Genomic DNA, 24240 nt, shown 5'->3' with positions numbered 1-24240 from the left:
CTTAAGAAGGGCTTGCTTGTGAGGGGAGTGTTAGTCCTTTCGTCCTTCTTCCATCTGCCATGTAAGGGTACAGCGATCGTCCCCTCCAGAAGACACAGCACCCAAGGGACCAACTTGGAAGCAGAGTGCAGCCTTCACCAGAAAACAGAACCTCTGACCACCTGACCTTAAACTTTAATGTTTCAGAATTGTGAGAAGCAAATTTCTGTTCTTTAAAAATTACCTGGTCAGTAGCATTCTATTAAAGCATCACAAAATGGACTAAGACACGTGTAAAATATGCATATATGTATATATATCTGTGTACATATATTTCACAATAAATCAGAATACGGTAGAATGAAAAAAGTCTCACTAAAAGAAATAAACAAAACCTATAATACATATCAAAGTGAGATACATTATTAACTTAGTTCATCTAAGTCAGGAATGAAGGAGGAACCATCATTGTCCATATGGTCCTTGAGCATTAGACTGTAAGTGTGATAGTAGGAGCAAATGTGACTCCATTTTGTTTTGTGACTTCATCCTGTAAAACAATGATGCCAAGTCGAAGAGTCATGACTTGAGCAAGATGTTCTTTTCCTTTTGCTATAGAAACCTTTAAGAACACAGAACTACCTAATGGGGCATTGTTTCTGTAGCTAGGGTAACGGGGCTCTGTTTCTGTAACTGGGGTGACTGGGCTAACTGTGATTGGTTAGGCTTCCCTCTGCTTGACTGTACTGTCCCGCTTCTGTAACCTGGCTGGCTTTCATTGACTAGACCCCCGAACATCCCTTTTGCAGTTTTCAGGCTTATAAGGAGCGCCCTTGCAATTGTTGGGGGCTGATCAGGGGAACAGCTTTATGTTCTGGTCAGCCACCACCGGTGTGCTTCAATAAAGGCTTGATTCGATTGTACGTGAGTGGTCTGGAAGTCAGTTTATGAAACCCTGGGACGAAGCTTTAACTATAACATTTGGGGGCTCGCCCTGGATCCATTTCTTCCCTACCCTCACGCCAAATTTGCCTCCAACGACGGGCCTTTGAACCTCGGCCCCGGAGTAGAGGGGAGCTCCTGAGAGACGTTCCTCAGCCTCACTCCGAGGACGACTCCAACCCATCCTAGGACGCTCTGGAGGCCTCCTGCCGGCTGTCAGTCCTGGTGAGTGGACTCTGCTCTGGGGGAAAAGGTCAGATTGGAGGCAGTCGCTTACACCTTCCCCGGGACAGGACGAGACGTTGTCACTGTCTCCCTGGAGGTCTCCCTGTGAGACCTCATCTGTCTGTATCTGAGGCCCACTGGAGGCCTCCCTGTGGGGCCTCATCTGTCTGGGGACAGGAGGAGATGTGGTCTCTGTCCCATTAGAGGTCTCCCTGTGAGGCCTCAGCGATTGTTGCTTGTCCTGTGTCTGTTCTGCTGTTTGTCATTTCTCCAGTGTCTTCTGCTGTTGGTCATTTGTCCCGTGTCTGTCTGCCTGCAGTTTGTCTTGTGTTTATCTGTCCGAGTGTTGTGCTGGGCCCTTTTCTTGTTCTCATAACCACTCTTTCATCAGGACTCCTTCGCTCCACCGACATCAGAGACAAGGAAGTTCTACAGAGATCTCTACCTGGACCCCTTTAACTTGTTTTCTTAACAATTTTCAGGATTTGTCTGTTGGTTTGTTTTTGTTTGTTTCCTTTGTGTTCTGTGTTAAGTTCTACCTCAGTTTGTTTCTAATGGGAAAAAATGGTTAAAATGGTTTTAACTGTGCTCACTCCAGCTTGCATTAAAATGTAAAGTGCTGCCAACAGGAGTAAAAGAATTGTCAAAAGTAAAAACCAGAGGTAAAAAGAAAAAGGCATTCTAGGGATTGTCTTCATTTAGGAACTGGGCCAGGTGGCCAACTGGGTAGATCATGTCAGTTCCTATAGAGGACAGATTAAAACTAAAGTGTTTTATAAAATTATTATTTCTAAATTGTATAACAAAAAGCATAATTTTGTCTAGAAATTTGGCTTTTGTCTCTCAGTATTTGCAAGCATGAATAACTCCCACTATTAAAAAATGCTCTAAAGATTTTTCAATGTCAGGCTAAAAGTTGGTGACCTTTATCCAAAAAACCTGAAAAACCAGTTTAGAATGGGACCCCACCCTGGAGGACTCTCCCAAGGAGACCAATGAAACTTCCTATCTGGGAAGTTCCTCCGGGGGGAAAAATAAGCCCCCTTCATTTGTCTATGTTCCCTCAACTCTTTTCAGCTTTCATGAACAGGACCACCTCAGGAAAAAGGTCAGAAAACTTTTAAAATTCTATATTTGTTAAACTCATAATTTTGATCCAATATGCCTAGGTTAATATGTTTTTCTGATGACACTCTGCTTTATTCTAAGGCCAATTTACAAGGGTTAACTCTCAATCTAATAGGTTTTAAAAAATGAGCTACAAGGCTTTTGTTTGTCTGTTTGCTTTGTGTGGGTGCACCAGTGTACTGTCTGTCTATATGTATTGCACGTCTATATATTTGGTACAAAAATTGACATATGAGCTCATAAATTAAAAATTTTTAAAAATGAATCCAAATACTTTGGGTTAATATAATTTAAAAGGTTCAATTTAAATTGGAAAAATAAATAAAAGTACAAATGTCTTTAAAGTTACTAATGCACAGTTTTGTTTCTAGATGGTTAAACAGCTGTTAAAATGTTAATGTCTATAAAGTGTCTGATATCCATTGTCTCTAGGACTTTTATTCAACAAAAAAAAAGATTACTAATACTATTCAATGCACTTGTCTGATACCTTGTTTTTAAAAAAAGATACATAAATTTTATCTAAACATATATAAAATTAATCACAGATGCGTTTGTTAGAGACATCTAATTGGTACAAAGTTAAAAATGTTGACTGTTAAATATGATATCAAGTACTTTTAACTCCTTAAATTCCATAAAGTAAAATGCTTAAACAATGTTGGTGTTTTCACAAATTGGTAAACTTAAAAAGAAATTTGAAATTATTTTGTGTTATTATAAAAACAAGGTTACTCTAAATTACAAAGTCCCAACAGATATAATTCTACATAGAAGGAGTCAAGAGGTTTCAACTGAATTTCAATTAAAGTACTGTAAATAACAAATATTTCATCTAATTAAACTGGATTAATTTATCTAAACTCAAAAGTTTATAAGGGTTGTTTCAAGGTACAAACAAAAAAATGTTTGTCTCCCTGGAGGTTAAGGGTTATTTCAAGGTACAAACAAAAAAAAATCAATGGGTTAAAAAATATTAAAAAGTTCTAAATATAAAAATATATTTAATGAAAAACGTTTCCAGGTAAAAAGTCTTTATGTGATAAAGTATAATTATAATGCATGTAAGTAAACAATAAAAGGGTCTAATTAAATAATATAAAGGTCTATAAATAAAAGACAAATATTAAAAGGTTTATATGTAACTAAGTTGGTTATATATGTAACACAAATATTTAAAACTATTCAAGGTTGTTCCCTAAGGACAAATAACAATGTACTAATATATTTATATGTTAAAATGACAAAAACTTCTAAAAATATTAATTACATTATGTCTGTTAAGTTTTATCCCCTAGAACAAGTAATCTTGGAAAAATCAAGGTTTGTACATCTGTGGCTAAACAGCAACTGTTATTTTAAAATATTGTCCTACATTACAGAGTATAGATTTTCCTTTAAAAGCTAACCTTGGTTAATATAAAAATGTCAATAAAATTGTGGTACATTACTCTTCTTTAAAGATTAAATGAGTCAGCCTGAACTCAGGACAGGGGGAAAAGCTTTGCAACTCCAGGCCACATAACCTCCTGATAAGGGGGATTAGTGAGACCCCTGGAGAGCAGAAAGCCAATGAGTGTCCATGCTGCAAAAGAGGAGGGTCACTGAAAAGGGGAGACATGCCTGATGCTTCCAAGGGAAGCCATATGGTCAGCAAGACGTTGACCCATCCTAATGCAGATGACACTAACAGAGCTAAAGTGCTGCTCACAAGTTCTCCAAGAATGTCCTCCAAGGAAACTCAGCTGACTCTTACCAATAGATAGAAACAAGGTCAGTTTGACCAGCTTGGTCTTGAACACCTAGCAAAAACAGTTAAAAACAAAAACACAGTCATTCCTGGACATTTAAAAAGAAACAACGGTTATTTTTATGTAACTTAAAATGTACACTAGTGTTAGCATCCCCCCAAAATAAGTAAAACTGCAGGCAACAAAAGAAAAATTCTTAGACAAAAATGCCTGAAAACTATCAATAAAAAAACTGCCAGAAGTTTCTATTCAGTTTAAGGCCTACAGATCTTCCTAACTTCCTACACAGGTAGATGTAATCAATGTTTATTAATATAATTATCTAGCCCTAAGTAACAAAAGAATCTTTACTGAACACAGAGGTCATGCCAAAAAGGTATTTTTACAAAAATCAGATGACATTAACTAATTTAACTAAATGTTGTGTCTACATTCCTGATAATTCTGACAATGCTAAAGATTTATGTTCCCTAAAAAGTGCCTTATTAGGCTTTGTTAGGCCTTGTTATGGGGACATTTTCTCAGGTCTTCTGCTCCTGGTAAACAATTATTAATTTCTGTCATTTTCATGATATTCATGGACAGGTTCCAGATGCTACAACTGCTATTTTGTATTAATCTTACTTCAGCACTCAGGTCTTTTTGTTTCTCTCATAGAAGTGCCCACCATAGGTGATTTACATCCTGTTCTTCCTGAGCCAGATTTTTACCATGGACTCCTTGACCCACTCAGTTTCTAAAAAGGGACTCCAAACTGCTTGCCCCTGCACATCGCCCCCTTTCAGCTGGAAGTAGCAAGAACGGTCATCGCCCTTTTCCCTTACGGCAGTTGGAGGTCCCTAATATTAGAGGAAAAATTAAGGTCAACATAGATGTTTTCCAACATGTCTAGCTCAGGAAGATGTTCCTGGGAAACTGCTCCCAAGATGGCCCTGGGTGACCTCCCAGAAAGAGACACTTGCTTCCACAACCCAACTTATAAGTGAAAAAAACTCCCTGTTCACCAAAAATTGTGCTTCCCGGGTCCCACTTCAAACTCCTTGCCTATATCTCCAAACTGGCAATAACTCTGAACTATTTAACCTACTATTTTGATGGAGTAAAGGGAAAAGAACCCCTGGACTTATTACAAGGCCAGGCCCCACTGATTTATCAACATAGACTGGCTGCCCCCATTTTGGTTCCCCTCCTGGCTGGTTTTGGAAGTCCCTCAGCCATCAAATAGATATAGATTTAGGAAAACTAGAAAGGTCAATCTCCAAACTAAAGGATTCACTAGACTCTCTGACAGAAATAGTCTTACAAAACAGATGAGGTCTAGATGGTCTCTTTCTGAAACAAGGAGGACTTTGTATGGCTCCAGGAGAAACTTGTCTCTATGCAAACCATTCTGGGATAATAAAGGGCAGTTTGGCGCTTGTGAGAAACAGGTTAAAGGAAAGAGATGAAGCACAAGAAACTTCAGGCAATTGGTTCCAAAACCTATTCTCATGGTCCCCTTGGTTGACTAGCATCAGTTCAGCTGTAGGACCCTGACTCTTAAAAACCCTCCTAAACCATATACACAAGAATGTAGGTGAGGTCAGACTTATGGTCTTGTGAGCCTAGTATTGTCCCTTAGACACAGAAGGATGGAACAAAAACTGAGGCCTAATGATGTGCAAGATTGACATCAAACTACTAAAACCAGTGGGGAATGTGATAGTAGGAGCAAATGTGACTCCATTTTGTTTTATGACTTCACCCTGTAAAACAACCATACCACCTAGAAGAGTCATGACTGGAGCAAGATGTTCTTTTCCTTTTGCTATAGAAACCTTTAAGAACACGGAACTACCTAATGGGGCATTTTTTTCTGTAGCTAGGGTAACGGGGCTCTGTTTCTGTAACTGGGGTGACTGGGCTAACTGTGATTGGTTAGGCATCCCTCCGCTTGACATCACTGTCCTGCTACTGTAACCTGGCTTGCTTGCATTGGCTAGACCCCCGAACATCCCTTTTGTGGTTTTCAGGCTTACAAGGAGCGCCCTTGCAATTGTTGGGGGCTGATCAGGGGAACAGCTTTATGTTCTGGTCAGCCACCACCAGTGTGCTTCAATAAAGGCTTGATTCGATTGTACGTGAGTGGTCTGGAAGTCAGTTTATGAAACCCTGGGATGAAGCTTTAACTATAACATGAGAAGTACTTTTTCAGTTATGACAAAAAGGACCAAGAATGGGAATGGGAATGGAATCTGCCCTCTTCTCCTGAACTCACTAAGGCAACTCCTGTGACAGCACCATCACAATGGTCCCCTGTGAGCATCCTGATCAGTGTGGGACCCACCCTGAGCCCACCTACCCAGCATGTAGTTCCTACCCTTCTCTCTCCAGTGGAACCACCGGCTTCTGACAAGAGACTGTGCAACTTAATTACTGGGGTGCATGTGAGTAAGGAAAGCAGACAAAATGTGGGGACAAAGCTGTTGCAATGTCTCCTGTGCTGATATATCCCGGTGCCCATAAAAGTGCCTGACCTACGTGGGTTAGGAAATAAATACTCTTGAAGCAGCAAATGAATATGTCCTTGTGATACTCCCACCTATTTGAACCACTGTGGTTGCTTCTCCAAGCTCACCCACCTGCTGTCTGATGTTAGTCTGGGCATCCTAGGAGTTCTCAGGCATTAACACAATCACACTTGAAGCCCACGGTATCGACATGATTGAAATCCACAGGGCTGCGTGCTCCACTCCTCACTTAGCAGGTCTCTGTGTTTTCTGCTCAGGCTCCCAGGGGCTCACTGCTTGTCCCAGGGTGAGGCCTGTCCCACTTGTTTCCCCTCTCCTGAAGGGCTTCACCCGGGGACAGGCTTGCAGAGACATGACAGCCCCCAGGTGTGGACCCAAGTGATCTCCAGTCCCCATGCTGGCACTGTCACTGCACCTGCAGGTGAAATGATAACACTTCCCAGCAAGGCAGTGAGGTCATGGAGTCCCTAAACTTTATCACCTGCCATGCCCAGCCTGCAGGATGCTGCCTCAGAACCACTGCAGACAGCACACACAGCCAGGTAAGCAGGGATTTTCCCTTCTTTGGACAGTTGTAAATTTTATGTGTATCTTGATGCTTCTAATCAGCCATAAAACTAATCCATGGCAATTTACCAGATTAGTCTTTTATTACTTTTTCATCCTAAGGTTTTATATTGATTAGAACTCTGGGTTCTCCATGTTGGAAGTTAGGGAACCCACTCAAGTCTCAACATCTTTTCTGTGCCAGCTCCTGCTATCGCTCTGGGCCACCCTCAGCAGGTCCTCCATGCCGGCTGGGTAGGTCTGTGTTCTCTCATCTTGTCCACAGGAGTCTCTGAGCAGGAATATGTTCCTTGTTAAGTGTCCCTTCTGTGGCACCAGTGTCCCTGACAAATGGACTCTCTGCTAAAGGGGTGTCAGAGGAGACTCTGCAGAGCCTCTGAGGGGTCTTGTCCACTGTCACTGGCACTCAGTCCCCGGGTTCCGGGTCAGTGCTGTGGCCACCGTGCTTTCTCAGGTCAGCATGTGGGGCCCAAGGGAGTCTGCAGGAGTCCATTTAGAATTATGTTCTGTTAGAGGCACATTAACATCCCTTAGGGAAAAGGCCTGATTGTGTTTTCCATTTGGGGATAAAAAGGCTACTCAGCAAAACCATGTGGCTCACTCTGAAGAGGAAGAGAAACTGGAGGAAGGGATAGGGAGCACAAGGAATGTGGGCGCCAGGTTCTCCAGTCTGGCTGCACACCCCTTGGCACCCCGGCTTGTAAGCAGGTTGTGAGTGTGCTGAACTGCTCTTTTCACCCACTGTTAATCTGTTCTCTGACTTACCCACCCCATTTGTTCATGAAGCAGAAGATGATATTTCTATTCTTGCCAGGGATACTGTAGATGGGCAGTACACGCCCTTCCTGAGGTCTCAGGGCATCTATTTAGATCCCCTGTGTCTGCACACATCCCTAGGGTTGTGGGAGACCCTTAGTCCTCCAGGCTGCGAATGTCTGCCATCGTGTCTCAGAACAGCCTCAATGTCCACAGGCTCTGGTTAGTGGGGCTGTGCTGATACACAGCATGGAAATTCCCAGGGCAGGGAGGACTCACAGTCTCCCACAGTCCTAGGAAGGTGTGGAGCACAGGTGAGCTAGGCAGACCTGGAGACTCCGCTGCAGCCTGAGCCCTGTCCTCTGGCTCATGTCAGGCTTGGTCTTCTGAAACATCCCTGTTCTCTCCGTCCCCTCTGTGTGGCCTACCTCACAGCTACAGACCTATTGTGCATCTTTAGTACGCCAGTGAGTTTCAAACTCCCTTTCCTATCTTGTAGAGGCTTTCAAGTGGCCAATTGTGAAAATTCTGCAGGAACCACAGTGCCCAGGTGGACAGGGATATGTGCTCTGACCACACCTCCCTCTCAGCTGCCATCCCTATATCTATGTTTCTATCCATTTTTATAGAAAGAAATCATCTGCACATGTCTGTGTCTTGCCATGGCCCTGTAAAATGTGTTTTTGAAACAACCTGAGTCAGGGCACAGGGCTCTTCCTCACTCTCACTTTCCCCTTGGAGGGGGACACTGCAGCTTTGTGCAGCACAGGTCTCACAGTGTGTCTGAGTTTCTGGGCATAAAGTCTTGGTCTATTTTTGTGAGAGTGTTTAGTTTATGGTAGATATTACATTGGGGGATGTATTGATGCTGCCACACTTAATCTCATGGGTTTCTCTTCATCCCCTGCCCTAGGTACAAGCAGACCCTGCGAGTGCTGATGTGATCTGCTCAGCATGGATATGGGGATGGTTTTCCTCACTCAGACAGGAGTGGGATTCGTGGGAAACCTCTCCTTCCTTTGTCTCTATAATTTCACCTTGCTCACTGGAAGTCACTTTAGACCCACAGACTTGATTCTCAATCAAGTGGTACTGGCCAATTCCATTGTTCTTTTTGCTAAAGGGGTCCCTCAGACTCTGGCAGCTCTGGGATGGAGACATTTCCTGGATGACACGAGATGTAAACTTGTCTTCTATTTTTATAGAGTGAGCACTGGTGTCTCCTTCAGCACTTTGTGCCTCTTCAATGGCTTCCAGGCCCTAAAGCTAAACCCCAGAATTTGCAGGTGGATCACGCTCAAGATTAGATCACTACGATTTATCGGCTTCTGCTGTTTCCTCTGCTGGGCCCTGCATCTCTTGATAAATTCATTTCTGCCTTTAATAGTGAAAGGCCCATTGAATAAGGAAAATCTCAGTGTGGATGGGGATCATGGGTACTGTTCTTGGGAAGTGCCAGAGAGACACAGCACCTTATACACTGTCTTGTACTTCTCCCCCGACTTGTTGAGTCTGGTCCTCATGGCCTGGGCCAGTGGCTCCATTGTCCTTGTCCTGCACAGACACAGGCAGCAGGTTCAGCACATCCACAGCTGCGTCCTCTACCCGCCACCTTCTCATGAGGCCAGAGCCACGCGCACCATCCTGATCCTGGTGAGCTCCTTTGTTGTCTTTTATTCCGACTACACTGTTTTGACCATTTGGATGACTCTTGCCCCAAGTAGAGGCCAGTGGGTCATGAACAGCTCTGTGCTGGTGTCCTCGTGTTTCCCAGCACTCAGCCCCTTTGTGCTCATCATCAGTGATACCCGCGTCTCTCAGTTCCTCTCTTACTGCAGAGCAAGGACACGTGGTGCCTCCTGATCCACCTGCCTGGCTAGCGGTCTGTTATCTTGGATGTATTTGAATGTCCATGTCACCATCTGCTCATGTTTGAAGAGCCCTTATGTCAATACTGTCCGATACTATGGCCAAGGAGGTGGCCATAACTTCTGTAGTGTCAGTTCTACGCCAGACTAACTACCAACACTGTGCACATAATTACACCAGGATTTATCATTCTAACCTTAGGTTTCTCAGTAAAGAATGTTCAGGATGCTTTATTTATTTTTTTCATTTATATGTTTTGTTTGTTCAGGATATTTTAAAAGAATGTAATGGAGGAAATTTCTGAGTTTAATGTCCAAGAATGTTTTTTATTTTCATTATTTTTAGAAACTCACTGAAGGGTTTTTTCATGTTTCTCTCTTTTTTTTAATTAATTTATTTTAATTGACCAATATTTATTATGTGTATTTATGGTACTCAGTGGGATGTTCTGATCTATTTACACATTGTATAAAGATTAAATCACCTAGTTAACATATCCAACATCTCACAAACTTATTTTTGGTGAGGATATTAAAAAACCTGTTGTATTAGAAATTTTGAAATGCAAAGTACATTATTAACAACAGTGATCATAAATCGTTTTCCCAATAATCTTTGAGCTCCCTTTTTTGGCAGGGGAACGAACTGCATGAGCAGAGTGAGGAAGGCACTTCCAGCCTCATGGGAGTGGGCTGAGTCTCAGGTGCTTGGAGTGCAGACAGATGGGGAGGTCAGCAGGAGGGAGGGATGGGAGTCTCTGGACAATCATTTAGGACAGCTCAGGAAACCTGAGTGGTGTTTAAGATGATGGGCAGTGAAGGGATTCAGTTGAGAGATTGAAAATACCAGAACTCCTCACTGAGTGGAACTACTGTGCTGTGTGTGGAGGCACAGCCTGAAATCCCAGCTATTCTGAAGTCTGAAGCAGGAGTGTGGGTTCCAGGTCTACCTGGAGAACTTCGCGACCCTGTCTCAAAATGGAAAACAAGGTGGAGTGTCTTGGGAAGTAACTCAGTGATAAAGCACCCCTGCATCCAATCCCTAGTACCAAAATATAAAGTATTAGATATTTAATTTAAGTAGTTTTATTTCTAAAAATAGCACTATAAGTCTTTAATATTGTGGTTTATGTCAAATGCATAGTATACTACTTAGCCCTCAATGAAAACGCACCTTCAATTGCTAATGGATAACATCGAGCATCGAAATTGCTTATAAAATGTCTCTTGCCTATTTTTACTAAAGTGAAAATTCTCAATGCACAAAATTTTATAGAATAAAATCTGATGTTTGAAAATCTATCTCCAGAAAATTGAGCATGTTCTTCTCTGCTTTAAAAATGTATTTAATATTTTATTGTCTGAAATTCTAGCATCTTACTCATGTTTCTATGTTCATGAGGAAACATTTGCAATTATAGAGTATAGTGATATGCTAATACTTATTTCATATCAATATTATGAGCTCATGTATGTTGCAAAATTATTTTATTTATATCTTGTTTTTAAAATAAAATACACATTTTCTGTAATTATTTCCTATTTATTTTAAAGGAACAGTGAGTCAAATTTACCATTCATTTTCCCTTTGATTTCAGATTTAAACTCAGGATAGAGTTTATGGCTATCTCACATTTATAAAGTATAAACCATGTATGGAAAGGTAATCTAATGGGAAACTCATATTGCCTGGATTTTTTCTGTTGATCTTTCTTTTCTTTCAAATTCAACTTTCCTGAACACTGTGTTGATATTTCAAAAGGGATTCTGTCTCTTGATTTACAAATCATACTTTTACGACTTAAATTTGGTGCATAATTTTTTTGAAAAGTATTTTTAAAGCTCTATCAGAAATCCTGCCACTCCACTGGTATTCCTTCCTTTTTTGAGTTGGTTCATGTGATTGCTGGAAAGCTTCAGAATTCATGCGATTCTAACAGTGGGACAGTGATGTCTTAAAGAGCTCCATTCACTCCTGTGCACTTGTTTGGTTGTTGTTCTTGTTGTTGTTGTTGTTCCTGCAATATTTTATTGGCATGTTGCAAGGCGAGCATCACATCCTGACTATAGTCCATGACACCGCACACCTTGTACACACCTCCATGTCTGATAACCAGGTGGGCAGAGGAGATGTGGAGAGGAAAGGGAATCCCCAGGCCACATGATTTAGGCTGTTCATCAGGAGTGATAGAGTAATGACAGTTGGTTTGACCACTGACACAGGGGTTGGGGTTTGGAGCTCTCTGTAGTTGTCTGGTTCTTGAACCTGGGTTGATTTAGAGCAAGGTGATATTGGCTTGCTGTGTGAGAATTAGACAACGATGTGGGTGGAGCCATGGCCCTGGATCCGCAGTCTGCACATGAAAAGCAGCTCCATAGTAGCTGACTTTCCGGAGACAGAAGAATAGCCTTCAGTTCATTCCTGATTAATGGGCACCTAACAGAGAAGCACAGAACTTAAGAAAACACTGAATAATTGTTTGTGTGGTTGTACGGATTCATTTATTGGAAACACTGGGAAAATGATAATGGGGACTTTAAAGAATAGGTCACAGTTTCTGTAATCAGCATAATAAACACTTTCCATTGAGTGAAAAAGGATGAACACTAAAACTATATGGAGTCCTTGTAGATTATCCTATAACTAGAGTCATATTAATATGGCATTATAAAAGAAAATGCATCTAAAGTTGCTGAAATCTCTATCAATGTGTTGGTAAAGTTGGAAAGTATATTGATGGAATGAGATATATATAATAGTTTCTTGGTGCATCTCTAGGTTCAAGCTGGCAGGGCCATCTTATATGTGGTTAGAAGATATAAACCGACAATTTATGAACATATATATAAAGATTACTGGTATTTGTGTTAATCAAGGGGAAGGAGTGATCATGGTGTGTCATGTAGGTAAGAGGTCATTTTGCAATTCTGGAGGACTATAGTCACAGAGAAAATAGCATAATCAGAGTATTGCTAAAGCACACAGTAAGCTCAGAAACACAATAGAATCCCTGGCATCAAGACAGACAGCAAATATTTACTGTGTTCAATTCATGCATAGAAAGGCAGACCAGGAAAATACCTTGGGGTGGGGGTTTTAATGTGCAGGGTAGTGTTATTTATAGTGTAAATGGCAACATCATCTTCAACAATGAAGCCTTAGTCTGGGGAAATGACATCAGGGACATGGAGTTTCAGTGTTCTTGATACATAGTCAGAATAATGTAGCTCTCATGGTTGGTTTAAACAGTAAGTTACTGGAGGAATTTGGGACTCCAGATTACAAACCATGGAATGCACCCAGACCATTAGTAAAAAGGCCAAGCAGCAACAGAATGATGTGCAGTCACTTGTTAGAAGAGGGTGTGTGGTAATTTAGGCTCAAATGGGGTTCATGTCTAGGGAATCACAAGAGGGGTCCCAAGGCAAAAACAAGAGCAGGCAAAGGACAGGGCCAGAGCCTCTAATGGGTTTTCTTGACAAAATCAAGGTAGGCAAGGATGACAAGTTTGGTATGGGCTAGTTTCTACAATTTGAAGGATTGTGTTGGCCTTTGGATCATATAAACCATCCCTCATTTTATGGTACATAGAATTTTGATCAAAGGAAATGGCTTCCTTAGGTGGAAGGTCTGTCTGCACATTAACAGTAAACTCAGACAAATTGACTTGAAAAAGAGAGTTAAAAAAGAAAAATACTTTGGTTATGGCTGTCTATCCCTCTGAAGATGCAGACCTTCTCCCTTGAATGTATATTTCTTACTTTATTCCAAAATCTGTTTCTCCCAATGTAGACCACATCCTGCATTGAATGCATTTGACTTTATAAGATCTTCACCCTTCTTTAACATTATTTTTATGTTCTTTTCAACTTGTTTGGTTTGTTGTTTGCTACCTTACTTTTATACAACCACTTTGTGGCCCTGCTGGCCTCCCAGTCTGTGGCAGGAACCTCCACTAAGTGCTGAGTCCTAGAAACAAGGGTCTTGTGGGCACCTCACAGAGTGGGTTTTCTGAAAGAGGCTATCCTTAATCTCCTGTGTTACCCAAGACATTCTGCTGGTTCTTCGCCTGCTGTGCCACTGAATTCAATGGTTCTGTCTCCCTGGGATCTGAATCAGAACAGAACACCAAGAATAGTTGTCACAGAATAAAGTTTATTTGCAGCAAATAAGGATACCCCTCAGAAAATCACCTCAGGGGGAGCTGCAGTTTATTTGGACAGGGAATGCATATTCAGAAAAGGGAAGGTGCTCATCATGTGCACAGTGCAGGGACAATCCTACACAGGTACAGTCTGATAATGTGCCCCTTCCTATGTCCCTTGTTATGGAAATGAGCTCCAGCTCTTGCCCAGGTAAAGATTTTGGTATTATAATTGAAAGAAAAGTGACTACAACACTCGGAGCAACCAAGAGACCTTTATTGCAGCAGTGCAACAAAGAGAAAAGAAAGAAGGAAAGAAGTGGGAGGGGGTTTAGCTGGGGAAGGCTTTTATAGCCCTTCTGCTGTGCTGCCTAAATCTAACAGGGTCTCTGGGTTTGCAAGCTGCCTTGTTGGCACACAAGGGGGTTAAGTGCTTGGCCTTGAGCGGGGAGGCCAAGCGCTCAGCCTTGAGCAGGGGCTTGAGCGTTTGGGCTTGAAGCAAACAGGTGATAAAGAATCAGACAGAGGGTTTGAGCGACCAAGTCATCCTGCAGCTAACTTTGTTCGGCATGCCCTGCAGACAGCTTACTCAGCCTGTCCTGCACCTATCAATAATGAAGTAAATTTCCATCTTTTGGTCACTTGTGCATTATCCTTAAGGTATCTTATGTAATATCATCTCTGAAAAATAAATTTAAGAAGATGTATTGGAACAACTTACTTGGGGGCTCAAGGTACAGAAATGGGAGAGAGTCTATCTTCTGCTTTTCCTGGCTATTAAATGGTATAGACAGTTTGAATCCCGTTTTCTCAGGCTGCTAGTAAGGAAAAGCCTGCAACCTGCTTTATCAGGCTGCCTCTCCGCTAACAGGTGTGCAGACATGCTTGCCATGTGTGATTTGAGCTGGCACCTCCAAGGGGACAGAGAGGAACGGGATAATGAGTTGCCATGAACAGTGGGGAGACAGGGGTTAGAAGGCCTTGCAGAGGAGCAACCATCTCGGAACAGAGGGCAGGCAGGAAGCATGGGAACACGCACGGGCCTAGGGGACAGTCCCTGCAAGCTGTGACCAGCGGTAGCCGCAGAGGCCAAGACCCCACCGTTAGCGCCAGGGCTAGCCCAGAAGGCTTGTCCTGCTGCTCCATCGGTATTCAAGTCCTCCCTGCAGGCTCAAGCCTAGTTCTCGCCTGCAGAGCGCCTGCGTGGATGCAGAGAACCCCAGCTCCTCCCGCTCGCAGGTCTCCCTGGAGCCCTGGGCACTACGTTACCCAGAATGCCCTGCCCCAGGGAGACGCTAAGCCAATGAGCGCCCAGAGAGGGGTGTTTCCGGCGTGGGCCATGGTGTGGGCGGGACTTCCGGCGTTGCTCCGCCGGCGCTGGTGTTAGCGGTCTTTGGATCTGTGCGAGCTGTGGGAGCTTTGTCCTCCGGGAAGCGACGAGGCTGGGCTGGCGTTCGGAGGGGTCCGAGGGGCAGTGGCCACTTTGTCCGGGTCCCCGTCGCACGCGCAGAGGCCCATGGCCGAAGCCGGCCCCGCTCGGGTAAGTGGTCCTCCCCGCCGCGCTGTGCTCGCCTCCCCACGTAACGTCCGAACGAGGGGCTCTGCCCAGGTGCCGCAGGCCAGGCTCTGTCCAGCCCGCTCGGGGCTCGCGAATGAGGTGGAGCGGGGAAACCACGCCTGAGGCCCGGCGTGTGTCGTGTCGAGGAGGGTCGAGGGATGCGGCTACTGACGCTGTCATGGCAGGACGGAGAGTCCTACCTTTGTCCTTAGGTCCTTGGTAGCCACGGAGAACTGCGCACGGAAGAGGTTCCTAGTCTGACTTCAGACTTTTCCAGGAGCTTCTCGCTGTTAGGACCAGAAGGAGGGGTGATAACACTGAAGCAGGGGTTCAAGGCCCGAGAGCCGCTACGAGTGAGCACTGAGGCTCCAATATAACGAAAGCCTCCTCAAGTCACCTGGCTTCCAGCTGGGAACGAGTACAGCAGGGGCTGAGCCTCTGGAGCCCTGCCACGATCATCTGCCTCTCATGACCTCCCTCTTCCTACAGGTTTCCATGAGTGCAGAAGCCCATAGGGACCTCACTCAGGTGAGTAGTGTGTGACACAGGCTTTCACCGATCCTGACACCAGCCCTCCGCCTACCCCCCCCCCAGGATTTTTTTTTTTTTTTTTAATGAATCCCTTCTCTTGATACTCATCACCAAAGGACCTTTAACAAACCCAAGCCTAAGATCCTAATTCTATTTGGGAGTTATTTTAGGTAGTTCCTATAGAGATATGAAAAGCTTTCCCCCAGTGCATATGTGCTTGGAGGTGAAGCTGAGCTGGTTCATGGAGTTCCAGGTTTCTTTTCTATTTCAGAGGATCTAAAAGTAGCAGGGCAGGATTCAGAGCTGAATGACTGTCAGAATTTGTGGCAGCAGTGGGAGTTGTAGAGAAGGGAAAGAAGATGATCTGATGCTGCTCTCATCAGCCTCCATGTTATGCCATGGAGAACTCCGTCAGTATGAGGGACACAATAGGAAGGCCAGGGAAGACGCTACCATGACGCTACTTACTCTAGGTAAGTGCTGATAGTGGCTTGAACCAGTAAGGCTACTGTGGAGGTAAGAGAAGTGGTAGGATTCCTGATTCATTTTCTTAATTAGGCCTGCCTGGATTTTCAGATTTTGAGGATGAGAGAGGGGGAGAGAGAAAGATACTATATTGAGGCATTACTTCAGGCTTTTGGGGTTTAGTATCTGGAAGAATGGAAACTCCATCAGCTGGACTGTAAAGTTAACAGTAAGGTTTATTTCACTGGGGATAGCAGAATTTTGGTTTTTAGGTACTTGTATCTAAGATGTTGGATGAACAATTAATTAGTAGAGACATCAAGTTCTGGCCACATCGGTTTGGAATTTGGGGAATGGTTTAAGATGGAGACGTCTAAAAGATATAGTTAGTGTTTGACCCATAACTAGGAGGAATTATATTTGACATAATAGTAGTGCTGTCCACAGCCCAGGTAAGGGAAAATGGAGCTGTGCCTGGGTCTTATACTTGGACACCTGAGTAGACATGGTAAGCATCATAAACAGATGTGGAGAGAGAATTGCCCATGGAAGGGCATGACAAAGTAGGTTATCTGGTAGGTGGCTAAGGCTTCTAAGGCATAAGGGAGATAGAATGGCTACAGAAACAGGAATAATTAAGATGACACCAAGGCCATGACTGAATTTTTCTTCCCCTCCAAATTTCATACATTGAGATTCTAATCCCAGAGGGACCTACTCCTAATCCTAGAGCTGAGGCCTGTGAGAGGTGATTAAATCCTGAGGATGGAGTCCTTGTGTCTGGTATTAGTGAATGCCCTCTTAAGAAGAGGTCAGAGAATAGCTAGTGCTCTTTTCACTATGTGGAGATACAAGGGGAAGTCAGCAGTCTACAGCCTGAAAGAGGACTCTCACCAGAACCTGACCATAATGGCACCCTGAATTCAGCCTCCAGATCTGTGAGAAATTCCTGTTGTTAATAAGCTACCCAATGAGTAGTGTTTGTTACAGCAGCACAATTGAAGATACTCAGTCTAGTGCACATTCACCATGCTACAGGCTCACCAGGATTGTCCACTCAAGCAGATAGCTAAGTTTGGGGGCACAGTGATCATCTGTGAGTGTCACTCGGTCTGGAGTAGAATGTCATTGAGGCTCTGAGATACTTTGGTCACTGAGTTTGAGGGTTAAGAGTAAAAGGAAAGCTGTGACTGGTAAGTAGACATCAAAATCAGTAGAAATAGAGGACAAGAGTTGTTTGAAATCCTTAAATGATCCTGGGTAGCTGAGATTGAAGCAAGGAACAGAATCAGACAGCCAGACCTTCCAGGCAGGATCCTGGGCTGCGTGTTTCTGGGAGGCACCATCTGGAGGACCACTGAGGGACCGTCTAAGAGAAGGGGATACCGCATTACATGCCAAGTCCACAGTAAAGATGGTATCTTCCTGCCCACCTTCCTGATGGCTATGGGAGGACACAGTGATACTGGGACCATGACAGTGAGCTTCAGAGGCACTGGGATGTGGTATTCCTCTGAGATAGGAATGTAGGAAGAAGGGCAAACAGGATGGACAAGCAAGTGGATGAATTAGAATTCTAGAGGAGAAGTTTATTGTGGAGTGACCTTTCCCCATTATGGCAGGACTGTGTGACCTTTGAGGACGTGGCCATTTACTTCTCACAGGAAGAATGGAGACTACTTGATGAGGCTCAGAGGCTTTTGTACCTCAGTGTGATGCTGCAGAACTTTGTACTTGCAAGCTCACTGGGTAAGGCTCTTAACACTCACCCTAGTGTCTCTGTCCTCTTTTTCCCCCAAACAGATTCACCTTTTCCAGGCCTTACAATCTGTTAAATTCTCCAGCTTCTTGGCATATGTGCTGTGGATGCCAGCACTGAGCTGTGTGCACTGTTTGCACCCTAACACATGCTGCCCTGTGTGGTCTGGGAGTTAAGTATCTTGCATTCAGGCTAATGGATCTCAACTTTTTGCCATCTCTCTGGCTATGTCCAGACTCATGATACCTTTTTTCACAGCTCCCCCACCCCTCACCTTTTGCTAGTTGACCTTTTCTTGTGACTGCTTGTGGCACAATAGACATTGTCATAGTCCATACTTGGAACCATGGAACCATGGGCTATTATTATCATACCTCCCCACACACACACACTTTTTTTTTTTTTGTAGTTGTAGATGGACAGAATGCCTTTTTAATTAAATTTTATTTATTTTATTTTTTAATGTGATGCTAAGGATCAACTCCAGTGCATCACACATGCTAGGCAAGCATTCCGCCACTGAGCTACAGCCCCAGTCCCCGTATCCCCCTTTTTAAAATAATTTTTATTTTTCTCTCCTATGGTCTGTTGTATCCTGAGATGATGTGTATCTCTGTTGGCACATTGTGTCTTTTCTTTCCTGTGGACCCGCTCCAAAAAGGTCCCATGTAGTGATAGTACTTAGGGTGTGGGGAGAAAACTGGTTCCTTCATAGAGTGAACATGATTTCAGAAGAGGCCCGGGCCTGATGTGTGGCAATAGAAAGTAGCGTAACATCCAGGCTATTTTCAAATCATAAAAGGAACCTGTCCTCTGTCCACCACTGTTTTGGTGCAGGTACCACTAGCCAAACTTCATTTCCATGTTTTCTTCCCCCTATATCTCAATTTTTTGTGGAAGAGTGGTGGTTTACCAGGGATTGAACTCGGGGGTGCTTAACCACTGAGCCACATCCCCAGACCTGTTTTGTATTTTATTTAGGTTCTCATTGAATTGCTTAGCACCTTGCTTCTGCTGAGGCTAGCTTTGAACTCATGATCCTCCTGTCTCAGCCTCCCAAGCTGTTGGGATTATAGGCATGCACCACTGCACCCAGCCATGAACTTTTTTGGTTTCTCATTTCATGTAACTTCCAGCACCCATCCATCCACATCTTTCTGGTCTTCATGCCTCATCTGTTCTTTTATACTGCTCTATGCAGTGTTTTCCAGCACTACCTCACACACGCTGATAAAGTGTACACATACATTACATTAACCTGAATACTTGCCACTCAGTTTTGTGTTGGATTTTCCTGGGCTTGGAGTCAACCCACCATCTGTATGGCACGTACCTGTTACTAGCAAACAGCATCCTGCTGAAGGCTGTGTGGTGAGTTCTAGAGATATGACCACAGTGTTAAAGCAGCTTAAGGCTGTCTGCAGAGGAGTGAGTTGAAGACTACTTCTCCTTTTGACCTATCCATCTTTGTAATCTTCAATTGGTAAGGCCTCCCCAATTCTGTGATTTTGAGAGACATCATATTGCCATATAGTCCCTTCCTCAACCTGTCCCTATATCTCTTATTCATAGACAAAATCTTGGAATCATTGGTAGAGTGTGCATGAGGGGGCCTCCTCCTTCACACATAGTCATCATACATTTCATTAGCAATTCTCTGCTTTCAGGTTGTGGGCATGGAACAGAGGATGAAGAGATACCTTCTGAGCAGAAGGTTTCAGTAGCAGTTTCACAGGTCAGGACTTCTAAGGCAGGTTCATCCATGCAGAAGACTTACCTCTGTGAAAAATGTTTCCCAATTCTGCAGGACATTTTGCACCTGGATGATCTACCTGGGCAGAAATTCAGAATTGGGACATATGCAGATCTTCACCAGCACCAAAAGCATCACAGTACAAAGAAGCTCTTGATGAGGGATGTTGAAAAATCCTCGTATTTGAAACGCTTCCTATTCCGCATGTCAAGGAAGCCCTTTGCCAGTTGGGAGATTGAGAAGGACCTTCCAGCCATGTGGAGCCTTGTCAAGTCCCCAGCATTTCCCAGTAGTGAAAAGCCCAATAATGCCTCCAAGGGTGGGGAGGACAGTCATGGTCATAAAAGTCATAAGTCAAGAGAATGTGGGAATTCCGTCAGCCACAAGCACACTCTTGTTCACCGCCCCAAAGTCACCACTGGTAAAAAGCTTTATGAGTGCAGCAAATGTGGGAAAACCTTCCGTGGCAAGTACTCACTTGATCAGCACCAGAGGGTACACACTGGAGAAAGGCCTTGGGAGTGCAGTGAATGTGGGAAATTCTTTAGTCAAACCTCCCACCTGAATGATCACCGGAGAATTCACACTGGAGAAAGGCCTTATGAGTGCAGTGAATGTGGAAAATTATTTAGACAAAACTCCAGCCTTGTTGACCACCAGAAAATTCATACTGGAGCAAGGCCTTATGAGTGCAGTCAGTGTGGGAAATCCTTTAGCCAAAAAGCCACCCTTGTTAAACACCAGAGAGTTCACACTGGAGAAAGACCTTATAAGTGTGGTGAGTGTGGGAACTGCTTTAGTCAAAGTGCCATTCTTAATCAGCACCGCAGAATTCACACTGGAGCAAAGCCTTATGAGTGTGGTCAGTGTGGGAAATCCTTTAGCCAAAAAGCTACACTCATTAAACACCAGAGAGTTCACACTGGAGAAAGGCCTTATAAATGTGGTGAATGTGGGAAATCCTTCAGTCAAAGCTCCATCCTTATTCAACACCGGAGAATTCACACTGGAGCAAGACCCTATGAGTGTAACCAGTGTGGAAAATCCTTTAGCCAAAAGTCTGGCCTCATTCAACATCAGGTAGTTCACACTGGAGAAAGGCCTTATGAGTGTGACACGTGTGGGAATTCCTTTAGTCAATGTTCTAGCCTCATTCACCACCAAAAATGTCACAACATGTAGGGGTATCATGAAAGCAACAAATACAGAGAAGTTTTCAGCCTAAGGTTTAACAGCTCCTGAAAGCCCACACTTGAAAAAGGCCTTAGACCTGTAGGCAGTGTCATCTTCTTCAGAGAGGCTTTGTGAAGGGACCACCTGCTAAAGTTGAACATACTTCCTACTGCCCACTGAGGGCAGTGTCCCATGTGTTCGTGATTTTGAGTGAGCCTTCCAGGAGCTCCATGCACTTCTCAACTGATGGGGCCCATGTCAAGAGCTAAGTCGCTGCCATCTTCTCTGGTAGAAGGCATCTTCCTCTGCCACTTTGCACAGTGTCCATCAGTCACTGGAGCATGTGAGGGAAGGCGAATGCTTATTCCCTGGAGGAAGTCTTGAACAACCTGGGCCTTCAAGGAGAGTTCTTTCCCTTTTCTGACTGATTAAAGCATACATATAACCTAGTTTTTACCATGAAAACCTAGTCTGCAGTCTGCTGGAGGCTTTCAGGATGGCTGAATTTCTTCATCAAAAAGTTGTTTTTTCAGTCTCACATGACAGTTGGGTTAATTTTTTCAGCCTTCTATTTACCAAATGGTAACTACCTGCCTTGCATTACTCTTGATTGTGTGCTAATAAATGCCTTATTGTTAAAGCTACCTTTAATTATGGGGTTGAGTTTACTATGTCAGGAGACTAGAAGACACTTTGTGCTATTTGAAAGGATGGACAGCTTTCATGGGTCAGCTGTTCTTCAGGGACAGTTCTCATTTTGCTTTCAGGCTGGTTTGTATTGCTGCCCTAGGCAACATGGGAAATAATGCAGGAATTTTGCCCTGATTTGTGGCTTGGATGGTCACAATTTTCTATGAGACTATAGGTCCACCTGGGGAGAGGCCAGCTGTTGTGACAGGTTTCTATGATTGGGTGAATAGAATGAATCCACTCTGTTGTTCCCAGAGGATGTTGTTTTGCAATGCACATGTGGAGGAGAAAATGTTCACAGGGCTTTACAAGAAGCCATCTGCCCTGATACCAATCATTCCATTTCATAGATTAGTGTCACTCATATGATGGCTGGAGCCAGCTGTGAACCTTAATTGGTTTAGAAATCATAAATACTGGGTATGGAGAAGGAACTTACAGTAAACTGCATGAAATGTGCCTCTTGCAAAGGTGCATCCACATATCTTCCAGTGACTGAGCATTCACAGGACCTAGAGGTCTGTGTATGCCCCATAGCTGTGGTCACTGTCAAGGAAAATAAAGGTTTTGTGGATTCATATTGTCTTTCTGGGTTGTTCACCTGAAGTGCATTGCTGTAGAAGCAGGAAAATAAGGAGATCATGGTGATCCTACAGTCCAGGGTTATAGCTCTGGTGATCCTGTCAGTGCTCTATTGCTTGATATTACAACAGCATTCTTACTGCACCAATATAGAGCTGCCCTTTCCCATTCATGAGGACAGAGATGGTGGAATCAACATGGGTTATTACCAGAAAAATAGTTTAGGCTTTGAATTTGGTTTTGGAATCACTTTTTATAAGCTTATTTATATAGAGTTACTTGGAATAACTGATGTTTATGGTGTATAATTTGAAAAGTCTCATAAATTCCTGAAACCATTATAGTGATCATAAATATATCTACAATTTACCTCATGCCATATTATCTCCACATATTCCCCAGGTTTGCAACTATCCAGTAACTTACTTTTATTCACATGACAATAACTTGTGAATGAAATATTTTATGAATGCAACTACACATTTTTTGCTACATGATTATTTTGAGAAAGAGTCATCACTACTGCTTATATGAACAGTTCATCCTTTTTGTTGCTGAGTCATATTCAGTTCTATGAATATGCTATTGTTTATTTTTTATCTATTTATCTATTTATTTATTTGTGCTGGGGATTGAACCCAGGGCCTTGTGCATGCAAGGTAAGCACTCTACCAACTGAGCTATGTCCCCAGCCATTATTCTCCCATCACTTACTGGGCAGTTGGATTATTTCCTGTTTGGTGATGTTAAAAACAAAGCTACTGTGAATACAGGCATAGGATTCTTAATGTGCATGTGTGGTTTATTTCTCCTGTGAAAATAATTCAGAATATGTGTTTTGCATTAAAAAAAAAAACTGTCAAACTGATCTAGACTATTGTACTCACTGAATTCCCACCAACAATATGTGGACATTTCTGTCCTTCCACCTTCCAGCCAGTACTTGAAATGATTAGTCTTTTAAATTTGAGCTGTTTTAATGTATTATGGCATCTCACTGTAGTTTTAATTGCATCTTTCTGATGTTTCATAATGTTGGGCCTGTTTTGTTTGCCACTTATGTATCTTCTTTTAAAAAGGCTATCTTTTTGCCTATTTTTAAATGTGTGTTGGTGATGTAGTTTTCATTAACAAATAGACATGTATAACAAGAACATATTGGAACTTACTCATTCTTCAGTAAATGAGGGTCTTTGCTAAATAGGAAATTGTTTTTGAATGTTGGAAAAATATTTTCTCAAATTTTTTTGCCTATTCACAGTGCAGGAACTTAGAGTAAACCGCAGTCACAGACACTATATGTTTTAAGCATTTTGTGCATTATTAGTAACAGCAAACCTTCTTTTTAGAATTTGTCAATTACCCTTGTAAAATACTCTCACCATAGCCAATTCAAGTTCTAAAATGATGTCACTGAACATAGAGTTGGGAAGAGATATGCAATATCACATAATTATGTTTTATTCTCATCATACTGATATAGTAGTCACAAATATACAGATGTAAAACAGTAAAATAATTAGAAAGTAACAACTTTTGAGTATCACCTTAGATTTTTCAAGGTAGTTTGATATGTAATTGTCATACAATAAACTATGCATATTTAAAGTGTATAATTCCTGTTTTTATGTTAGTACTTAGGGGTTTTTTTTTTTTCAGTTTCCTACAAAATTGACTTGTTCCTTAAGACATATTTGTTTGATTTCAGTTAATTATATATGACTTTTACGTACATAATTTTAGTAGTTTCGTAAATACCTACTATCTACAAATACCATTAGGGTTTAAAACATTATTCATTTATTGAGGTTTCTGGGTCTTTTGTTCATCAAAATTTCCCACATTCTGTATTTGGTTA

General features: G+C 42.7%; 2 protein-coding genes across 2 annotated transcripts; both read left to right on the top strand.

Annotated features, from left to right (window-relative positions):
* The first annotated feature begins 8824 nt into the window (after positions 1-8824).
* LOC143384148 (vomeronasal type-1 receptor 1-like) lies at positions 8825-9721 on the top strand. Its single transcript, XM_076839207.2, has one exon. It carries the CDS (start codon positions 8825-8827, stop codon positions 9719-9721), a length of 897 nt encoding a protein of 298 aa, XP_076695322.2.
* Positions 9722-15266: 5545 nt separating this feature from the next.
* LOC143383803 (uncharacterized) lies at positions 15267-22422 on the top strand. The gene is made up of 4 exons (XM_076838742.2): positions 15267-15411; positions 15919-15957; positions 18048-18174; positions 19852-22422. Exons 1-4 carry the CDS (start codon positions 15388-15390, stop codon positions 21117-21119), a joined length of 1458 nt encoding a protein of 485 aa, XP_076694857.1. The 5' UTR covers positions 15267-15387; the 3' UTR covers positions 21120-22422.
* The last annotated feature ends 1818 nt before the right edge of the window (positions 22423-24240 follow it).

This window comes from Callospermophilus lateralis, chromosome 18 (assembly GCF_048772815.1).
Source record: "Callospermophilus lateralis isolate mCalLat2 chromosome 18, mCalLat2.hap1, whole genome shotgun sequence".
In the NCBI taxonomy this organism is placed as follows: Eukaryota; Metazoa; Chordata; class Mammalia; order Rodentia; family Sciuridae; genus Callospermophilus; species Callospermophilus lateralis.
This window is presented reverse-complemented; position numbering and strand designations above follow the sequence as displayed.

Bases quoted from the DNA above. Each gene is read 5' to 3' on its own strand.
- LOC143384148 (XM_076839207.2), top strand. From the start codon at position 8,825: ATGGTTTTCCTCACTCAGACAGGAGTGGGATTCGTGGGAAACCTCTCC.
- LOC143383803 (XM_076838742.2), top strand. From the start codon at position 15,388: ATGGCCGAAGCCGGCCCCGCTCGG. The intron at 15,958-18,047 runs GTGAGTAGTGTG...CCATTATGGCAG, and splicing joins CCCATAGGGACCTCACTCAG to GACTGTGTGACCTTTGAGGA. The intron at 18,175-19,851 runs GTAAGGCTCTTA...CTCTGCTTTCAG, and splicing joins TGTACTTGCAAGCTCACTGG to GTTGTGGGCATGGAACAGAG.